The 20,892-nt window shown below is 32.5% G+C and overlaps 2 protein-coding genes and 1 long non-coding RNA gene across 12 annotated transcripts in view; 2 read left to right on the top strand and 1 right to left on the bottom strand.

Annotated features, from left to right (window-relative positions):
• Positions 1-7,688, top strand: part of LOC136032811 (nuclear factor 1 X-type-like) — a 138,645-nt gene extending 130,957 nt beyond the window's left edge. For 6 of the 7 annotated variants that reach the window (XM_065713209.1, XM_065713215.1, XM_065713214.1 and 3 more), the window contains one exon: positions 6,866-7,688. In XM_065713209.1, coding sequence (XP_065569281.1) covers positions 6,866-6,987 — 122 coding nt within the window. In that variant the 3' untranslated portion in view covers positions 6,988-7,688. Of the gene's footprint in view, positions 1-2,621; positions 2,758-6,865 lie in introns of all 7 variants that reach the window. The other variant, XM_065713210.1, reaches the window with a different exon arrangement.
• Positions 7,689-8,401: 713 nt separating this feature from the next.
• LOC136032812 (uncharacterized) lies at positions 8,402-14,807 on the top strand. The gene is made up of 2 exons (XR_010618787.1): positions 8,402-9,615; positions 9,655-14,807. It is a non-coding gene; the product is annotated as an uncharacterized LOC136032812 (long non-coding RNA).
• A 5,745-nt stretch (positions 14,808-20,552) lies between these two features.
• The window catches only part of LOC136032809 (hydroxymethylglutaryl-CoA synthase 1-like), a 50,430-nt gene continuing 50,090 nt past the window's right edge, over positions 20,553-20,892 (bottom strand). For all 4 annotated transcript variants that reach the window (XM_065713204.1, XM_065713207.1, XM_065713205.1 and 1 more), the window contains exon 8: positions 20,553-20,745. In XM_065713204.1, the coding sequence (XP_065569276.1) occupies positions 20,618-20,745 (128 nt within the window). In that variant the 3' untranslated portion in view covers positions 20,553-20,617. The remainder of the gene's footprint in view (positions 20,746-20,892) is intronic.

Here is a 20,892-nt window from a genome sequence, read left to right as displayed (position 1 = left end):
TATTGTTCCAATGTGTCTTTGTCATATGTTTGAGACAGTTGTTGATGTCCCTGGGCATCTAACGAGACAGGTTGGTATGTATGGAAGGCTGATTAGAGTCTTTGTGAGGTCACCTTTCTCTGCTCGTCATGGTCTTCCAGTGCTGTGGCCTCAGACGCCATCTTCTATTAGGGATATTGTTGAAAGGTCTGGCTTCCGTGAGCAGTTGAGACACCATTGCCTGCAGTTTTATGTATTGTATTTTTTTTTTCTCTCTCTTCTCAAGTAGTTCTGTATGTTTTATATATTTGTTTGTTTTGTTGTGAAATGGGAACCCAAATGCACTGATGTAAGTGGATGTAAGTTTTTTTGGAGTTGCAATACAAGCCCAGGTTACTGGGCTTCATCTTTTTTTGTTGATTTTTTTTGTGAATAAATTATGTCCCCATTGTGAAAAAATTGGAATTATACCATGACAAATTTATGAAAATTTTTAGGTCTAGACAAATCTCTAAGAAGCGTATTTAATTAGAAATCCATTTATTTACAATATATCTATTTAGTTATAACGATTGTGATTGAATAAGCATGACGGCTGTGCTTTAATAATAGTAAATAATTTATAATATAATAATAAAAATTTAATGATTTTTTTTTTTTTTTGGAAATTGGTACAACTGGAGGAAATATGAAGGAACCTCTGAAGGAATATTAAAAATCTTGAAATATGTCAATTTTTGAGTTTTTGAAAGAATTGAAACAAAAAGAAGTTTAAAATTAAAACCTTAGCGTAAAGTCATTTGTCGTTCTTTTTTTTTTAATCACATTGTGCTTTCTGCTGAATACTTTCAAAATTAGATTTTGTAAGATGTTATGTTGGCCTCTTTTATAATATTTGTAATATTATATCTTTGCCATAAAGCGCAGCAAATTTGGAATAAAATATATATATATATAGATATATATATCCGACTGACTAACTGCAGCATGAAGTAAGAATTTCTGGTTAGGTTTTACGTATATGTATATATATATATATATATATATATATATATATATATATATATATATATATATATATATATATATATATATATATATATATATATATATATATATATATATATATATATAACTAACTGCAGCAGGAAGTAAGAATTTCTGGTTAGGTTTTATGTATATGTATATATATATATATATATATATATATATATATATATATATATATATATATATATATATATATATATATATATATATATATATATATATATTTAATCAGTTGTATGAAATAGTTTAAAATAAGTGCGTTATCTTAAATGATTGTCGAAAATTGTTTAAAGTAATTGGATTGTCAAAAGTCACTTCCGGTGATAGTTTTTAAAGCCAGCCCCTGAAATACTTTCTCAGACCGGTTGAAAACCCTTGTTTTAGACTATATGGCATGCTGCTTTGTATTGTTCTTTTGTCTATTTATAAAAATTTCGATTGCATAACGTTAATTACATTTACTTTTATTTGTCTACCCTTATCATAGATATCGCTGGAATTTGTCTTGTGGGAGAGGGAGGGGTGGTTAAGAGGACAGCTAGGAGAAAGGCAGTTCTCATCGACTTTTATCCGTACTCAGATTTACAGTTGCTTATGAGATTTTTAATGGGGGTAGGGGGCACTGTTATTCCTTGCTGATCTGGCTATGTTCATGGCTTTTACTATATTTAGAGCTCTACAACTCGGCTACGTATTGTTCTGGGTGCCCGACTGACTGAGCATATTTCTAATAGTAGGCTCTACGAAAAACGTGGTTCAATCCGGCTTTCTAGGGCTATAATGAAAGAAAGGTTGAGATGGCTTGGGCACGTTCCCAACCATCTAGGGCTAAAACGTGGTTTGGGTGGGATGATGTCGTAAAGAAAGATTTAAGGGAAATGGGAACTTCCTGGGAGGGTGTCAAGAGGGGGGCTTTGAATAGATTGGGATGGAGGAGGAACTTGTGTAGCTGTGTTGGCCTCAGGCGGCTTGGTGCTGCTGTAAGTTGTTGGTAGTATTAATTATAAATGAACCAGTCAAAGGGGTAGACACTAACAAACCCGATATCCAAGATTAACTATTTACTATTTTCTCCTGAATTGCATCATGTTTCATTATTTTTTCTTTTTTTATGACTCACGATCAAGTTTTTCTTTTTACCTCCTTTTCTTTTAGTTCCAGAGGAACGTCGCATAAAATTACAATATGAAAATTACAATAAAATGAAAATTACAATAAAAATTACACTATGAAAAAAACAACTTAGTTTTCCAAGGCTATTGTATTTTGAGTTCTGGTGATTTAGTATTGTCTTTGCTTGAAAATATTCAGGTTATGTTGAATATAAAACACACATATCTCTGTTTGAGTTCTGATTAACCTACGAAGAAAGAAAAAAGAACAAAGCATTCCCTTTTGTAGTTGCAAGAAGAGCTTAATATAAACTGAAAAGCCTGTTAAAATTCTTTCAAGGGTTAAGAAAAAAAAAAGAAAAAAATCGATTAGTGCACTGAAGCCTAAGAAAGCAATTCATTTTAGGAATTTTCTATGCTTCAGTCTGGGATTATAATTAAATAAACATAAAAGGGGAAATTATAATTTATGTATTTTAGGGGAGCGATTGCTGAAGGCCCATTCAGACAGGCAGAGATACATATTTGTTACGCTCGACTCTGAAGACAATGTTCGTAGCATGTCACACGATTATGAGAAGAAAGAATTCTAAACACAATATTGATGACTTTAAAAGTACGTTTCAATAGTAATGTTTTTAGGGTCTAAATACCGTGCTTCTGAGCCATTTTTTTGTCTTCATTTTTTGTTCAAATTCTGTTTAAGAAGAAGTTATTAGGCATATAATAAAATGATATATACTCATTTCCATATTTCTTTTCTCTTGCAGTTACGAATTCACCCATTTTTAAGGTTTCTTCTCTTTCCTTCCCCTCCACTCCTTTACATGTATTATGTATTCATCTTCTTTGTTGGCCCCCTTTTTTAGAATGCTTTTCATGTAAACAGGTTTTAATTTTCTTAAGATTTTTATAATTTTTATTCACAATAAATAATTACGTGAATAAACCCCTAAATAAGAGAATATCCATGTTATATCATTTAAAATAAAACTAAAAATGTAATTTTTAGCCTTAAAACATACCTTTTTTCATGTATCATACTTTCTCCTCCCCCTCCCAAAGTAAAAAAAAACTGGTCCTTTTGTAAAATTGTAACGTTATCTACTGTGTCTTCACTCTAAATATGTCTAAACATCGTTTGGCCTAAGACATCTTCATCAACTGTATGTTAAGCCTTTAAAACATACTTTTATTTCAATATTATATCCCCTCGTTCACAAAAAGAAAAGTTATTCCACTGTATATTGGGTTCAAATATATTAAAGAATTTGCAATATTTTTGAACATACATTTAAAAATTTGACCTTAAAACTTCTTTATCGGCTCCCACCCAACATCTTTATCGACTCCCACCCAAAAAAGCTTTGATCCCTAAATTCTCATCTTTTTCTGCTTCGTATTTACAGATCAAATGTCTTAATTTTTATTTGTTCTTTCCCCACATTATCCAGAAAAACCTTTGGATAACCTCAATTTTTGTCATATTATTAGTTTGTTTGCTTATTTTTTATTTGTCTTTTTGGCGGTGGGGTAGATATTCTTTCTCATGGTAAATCTATTTATGCTTGGATACTTATCAGATATTTTAGATAGTATGCAAAGATTGTAAACTTGAATAACCTCAATCCTCAATCGTCACAAGTACTTTAGGTATTCTCAGTTGATAAAAAAAAGGCAAAAAAAATTCAAATGTAACAAAGGTGCCTGGTGTTACCATAACTAAGTAAAATGCGCTAGATATTACTCGAAACTTTTCTCTCTCCAGGATTGGCTGAAGGTTTTGAAAGGAGTCAAATTATGTTTTGGTTGCTGGTTAATGCATTACCAATGAAAAGCGTCGTCACACGGGCAAATATTTGGGACGTGTTGAAACAGAATAAAGGGGTTCGCTTTTCTAGTTGCAAAAAGTATCTAAGCTACGTAAAAGTCTCTACTTCTAAGTACTGTTAAAAATGTACCCTTGATATATTGATATATTATTGATGTGTTGATGTTGATTTTATTCTTCAACATTTTTTTTTCCGGGAAGATTCTTATAACTGTCACTTAAAGTTTTCTTGAAGAATAAAATGTATTAATATCATCTATAAAAATATATCAATAATACTTGTTTTTAGTTTAACATAGAAATGACATTCAAGGTTTTCTGATCTTGTGGATTACATCTCTCCCGCTAATTCCTTAATATATACACTCCGTCCACAATCCATCCAAATACTTCCCCTTGGGAAATTCCAATCCCCAGCCAAAATATCATTGATAGTTCAACCGCCACGGAAACCCCCCCCCCCCATAAATCCCCCTAATAAATGTTCCCCTTATGTAAAATAACGACCGTATTTTTAAAAGATTAGGCCATTTTTTTGGAAAATGGGCTGTCTACTGTGTGAGTGCTGATGTTCTTTACTTCCAGTACGATGTTAGGGGTATAAAAATTGATTGCCCCAGTCTGGTATTTGGGAAAATACTTCGTCACTGCTTGTTAACATTCGATTGAGGGCAATTCGAACGAGGAAGGGCTATGGAATGAAAACAAATTTAAAAGGTGTGACCCATCACATCTTTTTCAAATTAGTCATGAAAAGAGCTTGCTTGATTTGAAGGCACAAAGTAGGTTCCTGATAATATACCATTGGTATTCTCTTTATAAACCTTTTAATTTTAAGGACATTTCCCAAGTGCTTGGTATTTTTTATCATCATGCATACCACCTGCAATTTATGTTGTGACGTCGCTTTGTCATTTTTGCTTGCCGTAATTTTCCGTTTTTGTCAAACTGCAGCTTTAGTTACCTTTACTGGCGTTCTTAGTGCGTAAGATGTGTTGATGTTTGTGTTTTCTTCGGTTTTTTTTTTTAGTAAATTGAGTAATTTAAGGAGTAAATCATCTTCGTTCATGATATGAGCCAAAATAAGAGTTGCGAAGTTTTATGCCTCTTATTTGAAATAACTATTTTTATTAAAATAATCGTTATGTAAAACAACAAACGCTTTACTCGCAATCGGAATTCGATTTTGGTACTGAGTTGCGAAATCGCTGCATTTTTATCAAATTTGATTGCAGTCCTTGTGAGTCTTGTCCGTGTTTATGAGTTTCTACGCTTTCTTGAATCACGCCTCTTAAGATTAAGAACATGCTTGATTATGTTGTGCACGATAATATAGTTGTGGTAATGTCATTATTATAATAAATATTATTATTATATTATTATTATTATTATTAATATTATTAGGCAATATGATTAATTTAATATTCTTTAGTAATATTACATTAGTAGTATAAGTAATATTATTATTATATTGTGTGGAAATATTATATTATTATTAGCATTTTTTTTTAGGAACAAAACTACAAGAATTCCTTACTTTTGTAGAAAAATATTACCAAAACTGAGTTTATACTAATCACGGTAGTACTGTATTTGTAATATTATTGGGTTTTTCTTTAAGGAATAAAACCCTAAATATTCTTTCTCTTTATTGAAAATATTACCAAAAACTGAGTTTACACTAATCACGGCTGTACTGTATTTTTAATATTATTGGTGTTTTAAGGAATAACACGCTAAATATTCTTCCTTTTCATAGAAAAATATTACTAAAAACCGAGTTTACACTATTCACGGCAGTACTATATTTGTAATATTTTTGGTATTTTTAAGGAATAAAATCCTAAATATTCTTTCTTTTTATCGAAAAATATTACCAAAAACTGAGTTTACACTAATCACGGCAGTACTGTATCTGTTATGTTATTGGTGTTTTTTAGGAATAAAACCCTAAATATTCTTCCTTTTTATTGAAAAATATTACCAAAAACCGAGTTTACACTAATCACGGTAGTACTGTATTTGTAATATTTTTGGTATTTTTAAGGAATAAATTCTTTCTTTTTATTGAAAAATAATACCAAAAACTGAGTTTACACTAATCACGGCAGTACTATATTTGTAATATTATTGGTGTTTTAAGGAATAAAACCCTAAATATTCTTCCTTTTTATTGAAAAATATCACCAAGAACCGAGTTCTAATCACGGTAGTACTGTATTTGTAATATTTTTGGTATTTTTAAGGAATAAAACCCTAAATATTCTTCCTTTTTATTGAAAAATATTACCAAAAACCGAGTTTACAATAATCACGGCAGTACTGTATTTGTAATGTTATTGGTGTTTTTAAGGAATAAAATCCTAAATATTCTTTCTTTTTATCGAAAAATAGTACCAAAAACTGAGTTTACACTAATCACGGCAGTACTGTATTTGTTATGTTATTGGTGTTTTTTAGGAATAAAACCCTAAATATTCTTCCTTTTTATTGAAAAATATTACCAAAAACCGAGTTTTTACTCAGTACGATGATATAGTTTTGGTAAAATTATTTACATTTTAAGGAACAAAACTGTAAGAATTTGTTTTTTTTTCGTCTTTTTTTTTGCAGAATGACATTCTTATGATGAAGTCTATGTTAGCCTCGGTAATTTATGGGTAATTTTAGTGGACTTGTCATGTCTTTAGAGTGCCTAATATTATTACTTATATGCTGAACTATCTTGTTTTTGAATAAATATATTAATCATATTAATTTAGGAATAACACCAGAAACGTTGTTTCATTTTGCAAAAGTATATTACCAAGAACCGAATTGTTCGAGGCACGGTAGCATATTTTAAGAATTTTTAGGAACAAAACTCTAAGTTTTCTTTTTTTTTTTTTTGCAGAAAGATATTTCAACCCGGTTGTTCACGCTGAAGCCACTTTGGATGCAAATGCCCATTTAAGTGATTCAACAAGTTCTGGTGGGTCAAGTCACTCCCCAAATAAGCAACAATTGAGTTCATAAAATGGCTTTTCTGTGATTAAAAACCTAAGTTAAAAACTGGCTGTGTCAGCTAGCCAAGGGAGAAGTGACCAAGCTTCAGCTAGTGAAAAAATATACTTTGTTTTTAATTTATAACATATTGATGACTCATTAATGGAAATGGGACTTGGTTTGTTTTTTTATTCTTCTGTTTCTTCAACAAAAGCACGCCTTAGAATTCGTAGCTACAAACGATACTAACCTAGACGGGGACCTGCCTTACATGAGTTCGCGCCAATATTATGTTTGTTGGGTTTTGGGCTGTGTTCTAGTTATTGCCAATTATTTGGCTAATAAACGTTTTAATTCACTCACATAGGTTGTGTCTGTGAAAGTTTTTTTTTAATTATTTCGCTTGACTATTTAAAAGGCGTTAATTAATTTTGTGAGTTGTGCTCTTTGAGAAAATTAAGCACAAGTGTGTTTGAATCTCTTAATTTCTGTCTTTTTTTGTCGTCTTTTTCTTTCTTTCGTTTCGTTCTGGTCAATATTTGAAAGAGTATTTGTTTATATTTTTGGCTTTTAATAGTTTTTTTCATTTTGGTTATGTACTGAATTTGAAGTGATGGTATAATAACCACAGTATGATTGTAAATTTTATGCATGCTTTGAATGGGGTTTGGTTTATTGTCTCTTCCAGTCATCCATTCATTATTTTAATTATAATAAATTTCATATATATATTCTATTCAAAGAGCTTAATAAATGAGAATTTAATGGTCTAAGGATTAATGAACTTTACGTAAATAAAAGAGTTAACTGGGGCCGTACCCCTTATCTAGATGGAAACATTAAATATACCCTTGACCTTCTAGAGAACACTAAGCTGAAAAGATCCTAGTCAAACCGGGCCGGAGATTTTGTGCGTGGAAAGCAAGTTTGATAGCCGCTATAGACGTAATGAGATTTATGTAATTAACTGTCTAATGTAATTATATAATACATTTATAATTTAAGTAATTAGATCTTACTTAAATTATGATTTAAGTAAAAAAATCAAATTTGTCAAATGTTAATATTAGATATATCAGATTTTGATTTTTTTATGATAATCCGAAATTTTCTATATAACGAGTGGTACTGTTTCAGTATTAAGACGTTAGCAATGACATATTAATTAAACGGTTAATCTGTATCGACAAAATGTTTCACATTTCAGTAAAACCATACTCTTTTTGCATTTAAAGACTTCATTGATTGTTTCCTGATTGAAGTTTGAAAACTTTGGAAGTTCAGGATAAAATTGGAAGGTTAAATATTTTTGGCTATTCCATTTTTTTAATTCTTACAAGGTCTTAGGTATAATCATTTCCCATCTGTAACTCTTATCAAAAATACCAATGGGGCTGATTAATTTTTTTTTTTTTTTTTTTTTTTTTTTTTTTTTTTTTTTTTTTTTTTTTTTTTTTTTTTTTTTTTTTTTTTTTTTGTAATTTGGAGACAATTTTTTTCATTCTCGAGTGACTTTTCCTATGTGGCGTTTTGGGGAAGATCAAACGCTCGAAATAAAATTGGAAGTTGAGATAATTAATTTATTTTTCACTTTTAATTGCTTATGTACAAGGTTTTAAAATATTAATTTGCTAGTTTTTTTCAAAATTTTTAATGAAAGAAACTTGTTCTGAGTGGAGATTTAAGAGTATGGAAGTCATAGGTGATAATTGAATGGTAGTCTTAACAAAAATTGCCAAAGATTGTAGGTGTATTAGACATTTTAATATTTTTGATCTTTAAGAAAACTGTTATATGGCCGACGACTTTTCTTTAGTTATTAGGGAGATTCTGGGTGCGGACACGTCTCCACGACGTGAGCTTCTGAGCATGTTTGCTCCCCCTCTCTCAAGGACAGAAACCGTGATTTTCGTTACTTTCATAATTAGACAGCATGTTTGCTGTCTTTATGAGTAGGCTTGTCACTCCTCCCGATTAAAATTCTTCTCTACGGGCTTGATTAAATGCTAAAATTTTGACTGTATCCGAGAAAAAAAAATCTTTAACACTCCAGAAATTCAAATTTAAATCCTGAATTTAAAATTCTGATGAGAGTCTGCGACAACTGTTGAATTCTTCTTTTTTCACGACTTTTTTTTTATACTGATGCTATAATAGTTAACAGTAATAATTAGAGCTACACCTGTGTTTGTTGGGCGATGTGGATGGGGGGGGGGGGATTGGTCTTGCTGGTCTGAAATTAGCAAGGGTGATCACATTTGACCCCAACATGCAATTTAACTTTATTATTCTAAAGTAGTAATTTTTTTTGGTAAGTGAGACCCACACAGCGCATTAAATTAAATTAAATGCGTTAGCTCAAACGCGTATCTGAAAATTAAACGGTTTGTCGGCCTTAAATCAGTTTCCAATAAGTTGTGAAAATTAATGAATCAATAACAAGCAAAACCATGCGTTGTTTTCTTAGGAAGGGGAGAGTACAGTAATGGCTTTTTTTTTTTTTTTTTTTTTAGCTTCTCTTGTGTGTCTAGAGGTTGGTCTTCCGTCTTTATTTCTTTTTCGATTAAAAGTTATACTACAAGTTCATTCTTTATTCAAACACAGATGGGACACTTAAACAAAATTCGAACTAAGAAAAAACAAAAAATAAAAACATAGGTTAAAACCTATGTTTTAACCTAAAAAACAAAAACATAGGTTTTATGTTATAAAAACATAGGTTAAAACCTGGCGGAATTCCAATCCGCCTAAAAGCTTATAAAATCTCTAAGCATAAAAGTCTAGAGGTAAACCCCATGTTTGACCACCAATTGTTATTAGAATTAAAACAGTTGACAGGAGAAAGAAGCAGTCGTATTTGTGTTTAATTTAAAATGTTAATTATGTTAATAAAATGTTAATTTAAAATAAAATGTTAATTTAAACATAACATAAAATGTTACATAATTAATGTAACATAAAATGTTAATTTAAAATAAACATTACAATAGAGTGTAGTATGAATAAACACTAACTCTTGTTGGTTTTATATGATAGCTTTTCATATTTTATTGCATGTTGTCCCTTTTTATTGTCAATTTATAATTTTTTGGGGGCCAAGTTTATAAAATCGGGGGTGTTCTATCAAGGCTAATCAAACTACTCTGAATAGAGTAGAAGATAGGGATAGTTCATTTGTACATATTTTAGTATATGAATTGCAATTTGATTTTATTGTTTAGACACATAAATATTAACAAAAAATGTCAGTCAATCTTATCGTAGGTTAATATGCGCCTAGCAACTGTGAAATTCTCTCCTTAAATTGTCTTCTCTTTGTTGGGTTTTGGAATGTTATTTTTCTGCAGTCATACAGTTATAATGTTTCAACGTAGGAAGACAGTTATACCATCATTCGGTAGCTGAAACTGATTTTTATTTACTTACTGAGTCGTATTTTTGGAATTTAGTGAATATTTTCTTGGCTGAAAAAAATTTTGAAAATTGATTGAAAAGAGAAAAAATTTATTCATTTAAAAAAAAAGTTTAGATGGCTCTAAAAAAAAATATTATAATAATCCTTTCAATGTTAGTTACATTGGCAGGATGGTTGCAAAAATCGTTTGTTTCACAGGTAATTTCTTAGCAAATTTCTTACCGAAATTCGTGTATTGCCGATCACCGATCACTGTTGAGTACTCATTCTTGTCGATTTCTTAACGAAAAACCTTATCTGCTGGCAAAATGTTTTAGAAAACAGATAAATGTTTTTGCTTGTTAAAAAGAATGTATTCACCTTCCGAAGGTAAAAGCATGTGTAAAAAAAAGCTGTCTGGGTTGCATATTCCACCGGATTTAACTCGTCTTACTGAATCTCATCATTCAGAAAAGGCGGACTTAACCCCAAAATAGATGAAATTTTGAGCACACCTAAAATTCTAAAGAGCACGCTGAAAAAGTCAATTGGCTCTCTAATGGAAAGTTATACCGCTTTCTGGTTTACTTGTGTTGTTGGGTTAAACTCGCCTAACTAAATCCAGTTGTATTTAAAAGAAGAACCTAGTCCTGATGTTAATAGAATTAACACAAAACTAAAGTGCATACCCAAAAAGATTTTTTGGCTTTTTAGGGGAAGTTTGGCTATTGTTAAATTGATATGAAAATTATAGCTTAAATATTCTAAAACCCTTCTGCTTTTTGTAAACACACTTTTAGAATCAGTTACCGTCTGTTCCGCTAATTATGGTTCAAACTGTAAACCAACAGAGTATAGGTAGCTTATAATATGAGTCAGAACTGGCACTAGTGTCGACAAAAAGACTATTAATGCCATCTAGCGTTTGGTCACGCTTAACATTTTTAAGCTTTATAATCGTTTCTCTGTGGGGACTTGAGACCAGACTGTTATTACTAGTCTGATTTTACCAATTATACTATTTACATTACTTATTGTTATTATTGCACTGAAAAAATGTCAAGTGCCACCAAACGCTAGATGGGGATAATGGTTTTTGTCGACACTATCGCCAGTTCTTGCTTTTATAAGTTTCCATACTCTACTGTAAACCTTGTAACTGGTTTGCTTTTAAGTCATTATTTCTAGCACAGCGAAAAACTTATACGTGCTATTACTTTTCGATGGTTGTATTCATGGTTGCCACCCAACTAAGTTTTTTGGTGCCAATAGAGTAGATAACATGCACCATATTCGTCCAAAAAGGTTCCATAGACTATACCGAAATAGAAGTTATGCACAAGGTCACCAGTAAATATACGTTCAGCCTCATAGAAAAATTCAGTCTGTCTGAATAAATACATACAATAGTCCACAAGAAACGTATACTTGCTCATAAAAAAAAGTACCACAAATATTACATTAATTTAATGGGTGGCAACCCTGGTTGTTTGTTACGAGTGTTTCTTTTTTTTTGAAATTTTGCGTCCGTTTGTTAAGTTGCCTTATAGTTAAATGCTGATTGTTTACTAAGCAATAATTAGAATAGTGGCCTTTACTTTTCACTTCTAGATTAATTAATTTTCTTGTCTTTATTTGACTATTAAATCTGTTATAATTATTAATTTTTTTTTGGGGGGGGGGAGGGGGCTAGTCTCAGATTCAAAGTTTAAAATATTGATTTCCTTTTTGTTTCTTTCATTGTGAAAACATCATGTCATCGAAATATTTTCAATTGCTAACATATGACTAGCTATGAAAGTAAAACTCTCAATGTTTATAATTGGCTGCTTGGTTTTCGGTTGCATATAGTGGTAGCAATAAAATTAGTGAAAAGATCTGATACCATTTGATCTAGCACTCAAATGTTCATGGGGATGAATGTATCCACAACTAATTTTTGGATATTCAAAGTGAAACTGATTTAAACATGTCCTCTATATCGGCAAATTCGGAAAACCTGGAAATTCTCTCTTATTATGACATTTATATTCAAATATAAAGAGAAGTATACAAAAATGTATCCCCAAAACAGAATGAAATCCCCTTCATCTGCGGATGCAGTATGACAGATTGCCAAAGATTGTCCTTTTCGCCCAACCGTCTAAGGCTAAATGGGAAGCAGATCGTTGTCGTCTGGGGTGGGAAGATCTTATAAAAAAAAGGGAATGGAAACTTCTTGGGAGGGTGTAAAGAGGGAGGCTTTGAATAGGTTGGGATCGAGGAGGAGCGTGCGTAGCTGTGTTTCATCGTTTTGGCATGTCTGAACTTGTTTCAAATTCGATGTATATTATCAGATTCATTAGTATGATTTTATTGGTATTGGTATGATGTTTTCCTCTTAGAGAAAAAAAAAAGATTTTCACTTTGTTTTCCTGTTCTACCTTCATTATATTGCGATATATATGCAATGGGATGGGGCTTATGAATCAGTGTGGATGGGGCTTATGAATCAGCGTGGATGTGTATAATACTATGCATAAATATTACGACCGTGCCTAATCGTTTACCCCTCCCAGGAAGTGACGTATAAACTTTTGCCTCCCCTAAGCTCCCCCCCCCCTAAGTTTGCCTTCCCTAATCGATCTTTGGTGTTCCCTTATAGGCTATTTGGAAGACAGTGTGATTACATAATTGAATTTAGACACACACCTTTAGACACTTACACTGCACTTAAATATGCTTCGATACATAAGTGCATATGCATATTAAATTTAGGGGAGGGGGGAGTTGAGTTACGAATACCACTTTCTAGGCCATAATATGTTTTTGTAGAAGAGTAGGCAAGTTAGATAAAATGAGACTTCTAGGTTTTCTTGTCAGTAATGGCAAATTCTTTGGAAAACAAAATTAAACCAAAAATCTAGGATTAATAATTTAGAAATAAGTTTTTGTATTTAAATTATTTTTGGAAGAGGCAAAGGAATTTAATAAATGTTGACAAAATCAAAAATGTCTCAGTGCACAATGGGATCTAAATGAATTATTGAAAAATGGAGTAGACCAGTCAACCAGAAGAGGTTAGCCTTGGTAACTAGTTATAGATCTCGTTTAACAACAGTATCATGTAACGGATGAGGAAAAGGGTAAAGATCATCCCGAGCCATTACTGGCGCATAGGACGTCGACTCGACGTTCCAGTTGCTGGGTCTTTTTTGCAGGGATAATTAGCAAGCTTGTAGCGCATCCTTGCTACGGCGAGGACCGAACATAACGTAACGGCTTTCACATGATCAATAAGTATAATCTAGTGAATAATTGTTGTTGTAGAGAAATTGCAGGAGAGATTAATTTACATATGGATAAAGTGTGGGTGCCTAAAAATATTTATGCCTTTTTGAAAACTTTGGTTTGTAGTATAGTAATATATTGGTAATTGAAGATTAAAAAGGAAAGAATGAGAGTTATTAGAATTACAATGAAAAATGGAAAGCAAAGAAACTGGAGATTAAAATTGCGTCTTTTAACGAACTAAGAAATAGTAAGAATGTAAACAATCTTATTTCCAGTTACTTGGATGATCAAACTTAGATAATCGCGAATGAACCGTTCTGGTGTAGGACTACTTTTTATCATATAGCTTCCCTCATAAACATAAATTAGGGAGTTTAGAGCGGGTATGTACAGAGGGTGATGGGAAGGGGGCTTCGGCTTCATGTCCTTTTGCGAATTATCTTTAATCTGTCAATTTCTCTTATAATTACTGGTATGCTCCATATAAGGGGTATATTTCTTACGTCCTTTTTTAATTTACGCCGTAGTCCTTTGATAGAAAATCCTGCAATGCGCACTTCGTGTTTACGTTAGGATGTATGAACCCCCTTACAAAGGAAAGTACACTAGATATTAGCAATTAATGACGTCATTTTACATTACTATTTTGTTGTAATTGAACGTCAAATAGTAGCAATTCTTTCCTCTTTCTAAAAAAAAGTTCTGGGTTCGGTTAAATTTGGGGAAATCTTCACTTCGGTTAAAAATATTTATTTCCAATCATTCAGGCTCCCTAGACCTTGGAAATGTATCCTTGTCACCTCTTCTTGTATCACTGATTGCCCTACTTGTATGGCTTGGATTTGGCTGAAGGTTTATGCGTCAGAGCCTGCCATATGTATAGTTTCTTAATGATTGATGAAAAAAAAAATCAAAATAGAGTGTGCATGGGTATATTTATTGCTGCTTTTGTAGCAAAGATAACAGGAAGTATATACAAGTATATAAATATATATAATTATTTTGTCTTTTATGTAAAAAGACATGTTGTATCTGATCGTTATTTTGTTGATAAGGTGGTCTTTTATATATAGTTGAACTTTTGGGATATGCTGTCGTGAAAGTTTTTTGATTTGTTTTTAGCTTAGTTGATATAGGGTTGAATATTGTTGCTAATTATATTAATAAAAGTATACTAGACCAATCTTGTGTATTATCTTTATGGAAGTGCTGGTAACATGCATCTGAGAATTCTTTTTTTCATGGGGCTTACGGCAAGTTGCTAAATATTTTCTAATTAGGGCAATGGTATGAAAAGTGGTTGTTATAGAAAATACCAACTTTTGTTCAAAATCTTGTACTTTTAGTCTAATTTTGGTGTACCAAAAATATTTAAATGTCTGGTAAACTCCCTCATCCGCCGCAGATGACCATGGCACTGGCCAATCATTTTTTTTTCGGTAAACCTTTTTCGGGTCCACTTCAGGAAACGTCGTAATCCATTAAGTGGTAATAAAGACTGAGAACTGAGTGTGGTAAAGCCCTGTCTTAATTAATGTAATAAGGCCGTAAGGATTATGCCATTAGAAAGCTTAAACCCAAGATTATGCACATTAGGAAGCTTATATACAAATATTGTAGAGCCGATTTTACCGGTTTCTTGGTTCATATATTAGACGAATAGAAGAGACAAAGCCTTCCGAGCCAGTGGTCATTTCGGACTTTTAACCCGATGTTGCCTCCGTGATAAATGAATAAGACAAAAAAAGACATTTGTGACGTTAGACAAAAAGACAGTTTGAAAAGATAAGTTCACAAAGATAAACACAAGTTCACAAGAAAGATAAAAAGTTAGTAAAACAAAAAAGACGTTCTACATTAGTGTTATTGCTGCTATTCGCCTTATTTGTGTTATTGACTGAGATTTTTTTTTTAAACTTGCGAATGTTGTTTAATTTTGAAAGCTTTGTTTAGCAGGTTTTGACCAAGTTTACGCTAAAGTAGTCAAATGCATTCTTCCATCGATTATCCCCCCATTTTGGTACTTGATTAACCAGTCGTTTTAACTAGGAGCATTCCGCTGGCCTTCTTGAGGAATACATCTAGTGTCATTTGATATAGTTCAAAATTCCGTGAAATTTCACCTTAATGCCTAATGCCCATAAAACCAAATGAAATTAAGCAAAATATTAGCAAGTATACTAAAATTTATCAATCACCTGTCTATGTAGTGACTAGAGTTGATGATAAAGAACAATTAGTAAAAATGCCTTAAAAGTAACAAAAGAAGATATTAATACAGAAAATGGAAGAATTAGAAATGTTGCAAACCCAAAAGAAAAAGGTTTAGCTGCAATTGATTTTTCAACTTTATTGATTTCCTCGAAGGGCTTTATGCAGTTATCTGCCTTGTCACATTGGGCCTCTGTCAAGATTTTGCTGTAGATCCGCCCCTATTCCATTCTAGGGGAATTTTTATTTTAGAGTACACGCCTTCCTCAATAAGAGGAGCCCCTTAGAAACTATCTTTAACGCTTAGTCGAATATTATCTTTCCACTGAAGCTATGTTAAAAGAGGCTTTTCTTCCGTTTGATGTGAACGACTACGCCTGAAACTTCGAAATTTTAACCAAGTGATTTGAAGTTTTTGGCACCTCCCAAGATATATTTATTAAAACCTATTTAAAATAGACCACACTTTTGAGAACTACTGTGAAATTTCCCAGGGTGGGGGAGTAAATTCTACCAGGAGTTTTATTTTTACCAAGTTTTGAATGGAAGTACCTCTAATTTGTCTGTATTTCACATTTTTTAATGTCTTTTTATTTTAAAGGGGACCATTGACCCCCTGACGTGTCCCCATGGATTATAAAGACTTACATGTCAATAAATTGAATCTCAAATGAATAAATTCATTCAAACTTGTCTTTCAAATGTTACCAGCAAGAATCCTTGATTCACATTTGAACTTCATATAAACTTCAACAAACAAGCGTAAACTTCAAATATTTATTTCAAAACTTAAACTATTTGAGGATAGAAGATACCACACCGTGGCAGCATAGCCTCAGAAAATGGGAGACTTTAATTTTATATCCAAATAGGAAGTACCCAAAAATCAGATTTTTCTTTTTTAGAAGGGTGAATCCAATACTATCCTTCTTCTGACGTCCCTGGTCCTCTCTCCTACTCTGTCTGAGAGCTATAGCTCCATCTTCTAGGCTATTACTAAGAAGTTACAGGTAAGGTAACCTGACGGAACATATTGTCTTGGTCAATCTTGCTACTTCACTGTGCTTAGATTAGAAGTCCAGTAGAAGCCTCTAAACAAATACTTGACCCCTTACCTCTCTTTTTAATGCGAAACTTGAGGTCTCTTTGCTCCAATCTCCTTCTTCCTGTATTGCCAAGTTTATTTGGTGACCTTGACCAGATAAAATCGATTGATCACCCTCTTTCCCTGCTTCTAGTCAAAATCAGGGGTACGAGTACACTTTAAAAACCCTTTGAAAGTTTCAACTCGATCTCCTAAGGCCATACTGAAATATTGTAGGTAATTTGAAAACTAGGATACACATAGCGTTTTAATTTACTCTGTCAAATTCGTCTTTAGACGAGCATACCTTAAAAAATTCTGTAAGTCTTATTAGGCAATCCCTAAAACATCATAGTTCGTAGGCTTCTTAGAACTAAGAGTACCAAACTACGGCAGTCTAAAACATATGTGTGAATACTAGGTAGTTTACATAATAAAGGGTAGTTGGGGGGATTTCAATCACAAAGCTATACTTATGAGGCTCTTTGACGCTCCTGATCTGAATTATCATCTGAAAATTTTTCTACAATATTATTGGAGCACGGGGTAGGTGGGGGTATGCATTAGGCACGGATGGTTACCCTCCAATCCCTTTCAACCCTTAAAAACGGCATTAAAGCATTGAATTCCTAATGAAATGAGGCCCAACCAAAATAATTTTTACAGCTAATTTTTTAATGTGGAGTAACCGGGAAATATAAATTCCAGACCAGTTTGGGGTTGGTTCAATATTAAGCACCGACCCTTTCAATATGAAGTAACCGTATAGATATATTGCGAGCAGATGGGTCTTCACTTTGGCAGCATTTTAGCACTGCCTCTGACAAATAAAGGTGCCATACCAACATTTAGGAGCTACAAGTGTATCTGAGTAGTCAAGAAACTGATCACCATTAAGATCAATTGATTTTGCGCCGTTGTTTCGGTAAATATTCATCTCTTCCATATTTTCTTCTAGTATGCGGACAGTTGGGACGTATCTTGGGTTTGGTAAGTCACCTTCAGCTTCGGAATGGCTAACGCCTCTCTTCATGAAAACTGCTGCCAACAGTCCAAACAGCTGTTTTAAAAAAAAAAATCTAAAGAAAAAGTAAAACACAACGCGATAAATCCTAAAATTCTGCTTGGGAAAATTGATGTGCAAAATTAAAGGGAAAGGTTTACAATTTTACTCATAGGCTCTTCAATTCTTTCTTATAAATCATTTTAATTTTTTTATTCAATAATATTCCAACATACATTATTTTTCGGTCTTGAAATTATTATTGTCTTCCTCGTTTAATCTGGATTTGTTCGTTTATGTACAAACATCTCTCATTTATTTTCTCGTTCGCCTTTATTACATTATTACTAGTGAGAAGGAAATCCCGTTAATTTATTCGCCCGTTGAATTATCAGAAGCTCCCTTCAGCGGTAGGTTTTATGATAACCATTTTGTGCAACAAGACAGCAATTTTGGCCCAAACAGGGCTGAAATTCAATCAAGCTACAGTTCTGTGATAGTCAATCAGCATGAACTATTGAACAGCCCTATACTGAACCTATTATATTATGGACAGATATGGACTCACGCGAAGGCAAATTCCTTTCCAAACGTAGACTCAGCCCGTACAAACCAGCGGTTGTTATGTATATCATTTGAAAAATTCATTTGAAGAAGTGCGCCCCTTAGAGACTTTATATATATTATACATACAAACCAACGGTTGTTATGGATATCATTTGACAAATTCATTTGAAGAAGTGCGCCTCTTAGAGACTTTATATATATTATACATACAAACCAACGATTGTTATGGATATCATTTGACAAATTCATTTGAAGAAGTGCGCCCCTTAGAGACTTTATATATATTATACATACAAACCAACGGTTGTTATGGATATCATTTGACAAATTCATTTGAAGAAGTGCGCCCCTTAGAGACTTTATATATATTATACATACAAACCAACGGTTGTTATGCATATCATTTGACAGATTCATTTGAAGAAGTGCGCCCCTTAGAGACTTTATATATATTATACATACAAACCAACGGTTGTTATGGATATCATTAGACAGATTCATTTGAAGAAGTGCGCCCCTTAGAGACTTTATATATATTATACATACAAACCAACGGTTGTTATAAATATCATTTGACAAATTCATTGAAGAAGTGCGCCCCTTAGAGACTTTATATATATTATACATACAAACCAACGGTTGTTATGCATATAATTTGACAAATTCATTTGAAGAAGTGCACCCCTTAGAGACTTTATATATATTATACAAACAAACCAACGGTTGTTATGCATATCATTTGACAGATTCATTTGAAGAAGTGCGCCCCTTAGAGGCTTTATATATATTTTAGAAGGTAGCGTGCTAAATGATCCCGCGCGAGCTTTTCAAACGAGCAGTAAATCTTTTTGTTGGGGGCATGGCGCGGAGCTGATTAGCCTAAAAATTGTTATGTCTATATTTTTCAACTTCCGGCTGCTTACCCTTTGAGCCAAAAATTTTACAACTTCTTGCGGAATATTTTAAACGCCCACCTAAGGTGAGTAGCAATGGACATATTACAATTTACATTTCTATTAACTTAGCTTAACAAAAGTTAGCCATTTAAGTTTTAGAGAGTAAAACATTTCCCCCTAGGTGACAAAAACGCAAGATTTTAAGTCGAATAGCGATTTTCCTGCCATAGTACTCAAACAGAAAATGTATCATTTGCACATTCTTATAAAAACAGTTGAATACTAAAAGAAAAATCTGGATTAACTTAAAAATTTAAGTTAATAGAATGTAAAAGGATTTCCAGCGTATAATTAGGTTTTTTAATATTTTCTCCATAAAGTATTTGCATCGGGTTTGGATGTTCATTTGAACATGAGTTGATCGACTTTTATGAACGGATGAATTAGAAAGCATGCACCACTAAATTCCTTAGCTTGTGATTTTGATGACTTCTTGGACAGGCGATCGATTTTTTTTTTTTAGTTTTATGAGAAGATGATGTTAATCATGCACGTCCCCCCGGGTTAACGTCTCACTTTGGTGGTTTGAGGCGAGAGATAGGGTTCAAGATGGGATTTCGTTCTTCTTATTGACTGGATTTGGATACTTAAGAATCCTTTATTTGAGATTTATTGAACGAGAAATTTAGAATCATCATATATTACCCGACTTAGCTTTTAACTTTTGAACCGTGAGATTTGATTTTTTTTTTCTCCTATTTTGTTCACTGGATTTGGATGTCTGTTTGAGCCTTAGTTTTTTATATAGTTTTATGAGCAGATGATAGTAATCATGCGCGTCTCCTCAGGTTAACGCCTCATTTTGGTAGTTTTGAGGCGGGAGATAGGGTTTGAGGTGGTATTTTTTTTTTCTATTGACTGGATTTCAATGCTTGAGAATCATTTATTGGAGATTTATTGAACGCATAATTTGGAATTATCATGTATTACCTGACCTAGCTTTTGATTTTTGAGACGCGAGATTGAATGTTTTTCCTCCTTTTTCTCTTTTGTTTCTTCCTTGCCAGGGGGCTTTTCGGAGGAGACCGTGATGAAGTTGTTTTTGCTATTTATTCTTGAATAGATGAACTATAGAGATATAAAAAAAAAAAAAATATCAAAAGAACATAGAAGCAGAAAATGCTTGTATTCCCTAGAAGAAACAAAGAATAGAAAAATAATAACAACGTAAACTACTGCACAAGCCCATTTTGCTGCACTGGAATCCTATCATATGTTCGTCGATACATGTCATCAATGGATTTCAGGTACCAAGTTCCTGGGCGTAAGTATTCTAGGTTCCCAGCCGGGACATATGGAGCTAAAAATAAGCAACATATAGATACAGAGAAAATTCAACTGCAAATTCAGTGTAAGAATAACAATAATTTATTTTTACCCTCTTTCGATACATTACAAAAATGCACTGGGGAATTATAAAAAGAGAAAGAAATAAAGAAGAAAAAAC

This window comes from Artemia franciscana, chromosome 11 (genome assembly GCF_032884065.1).
Source record: "Artemia franciscana chromosome 11, ASM3288406v1, whole genome shotgun sequence".
NCBI lineage: Eukaryota > Metazoa > Arthropoda > Branchiopoda > Anostraca > Artemiidae > Artemia > Artemia franciscana.
The sequence above is the reverse complement of the archived record's forward strand: the minus strand, read 5'-3'. Positions and strand labels throughout refer to the sequence as shown.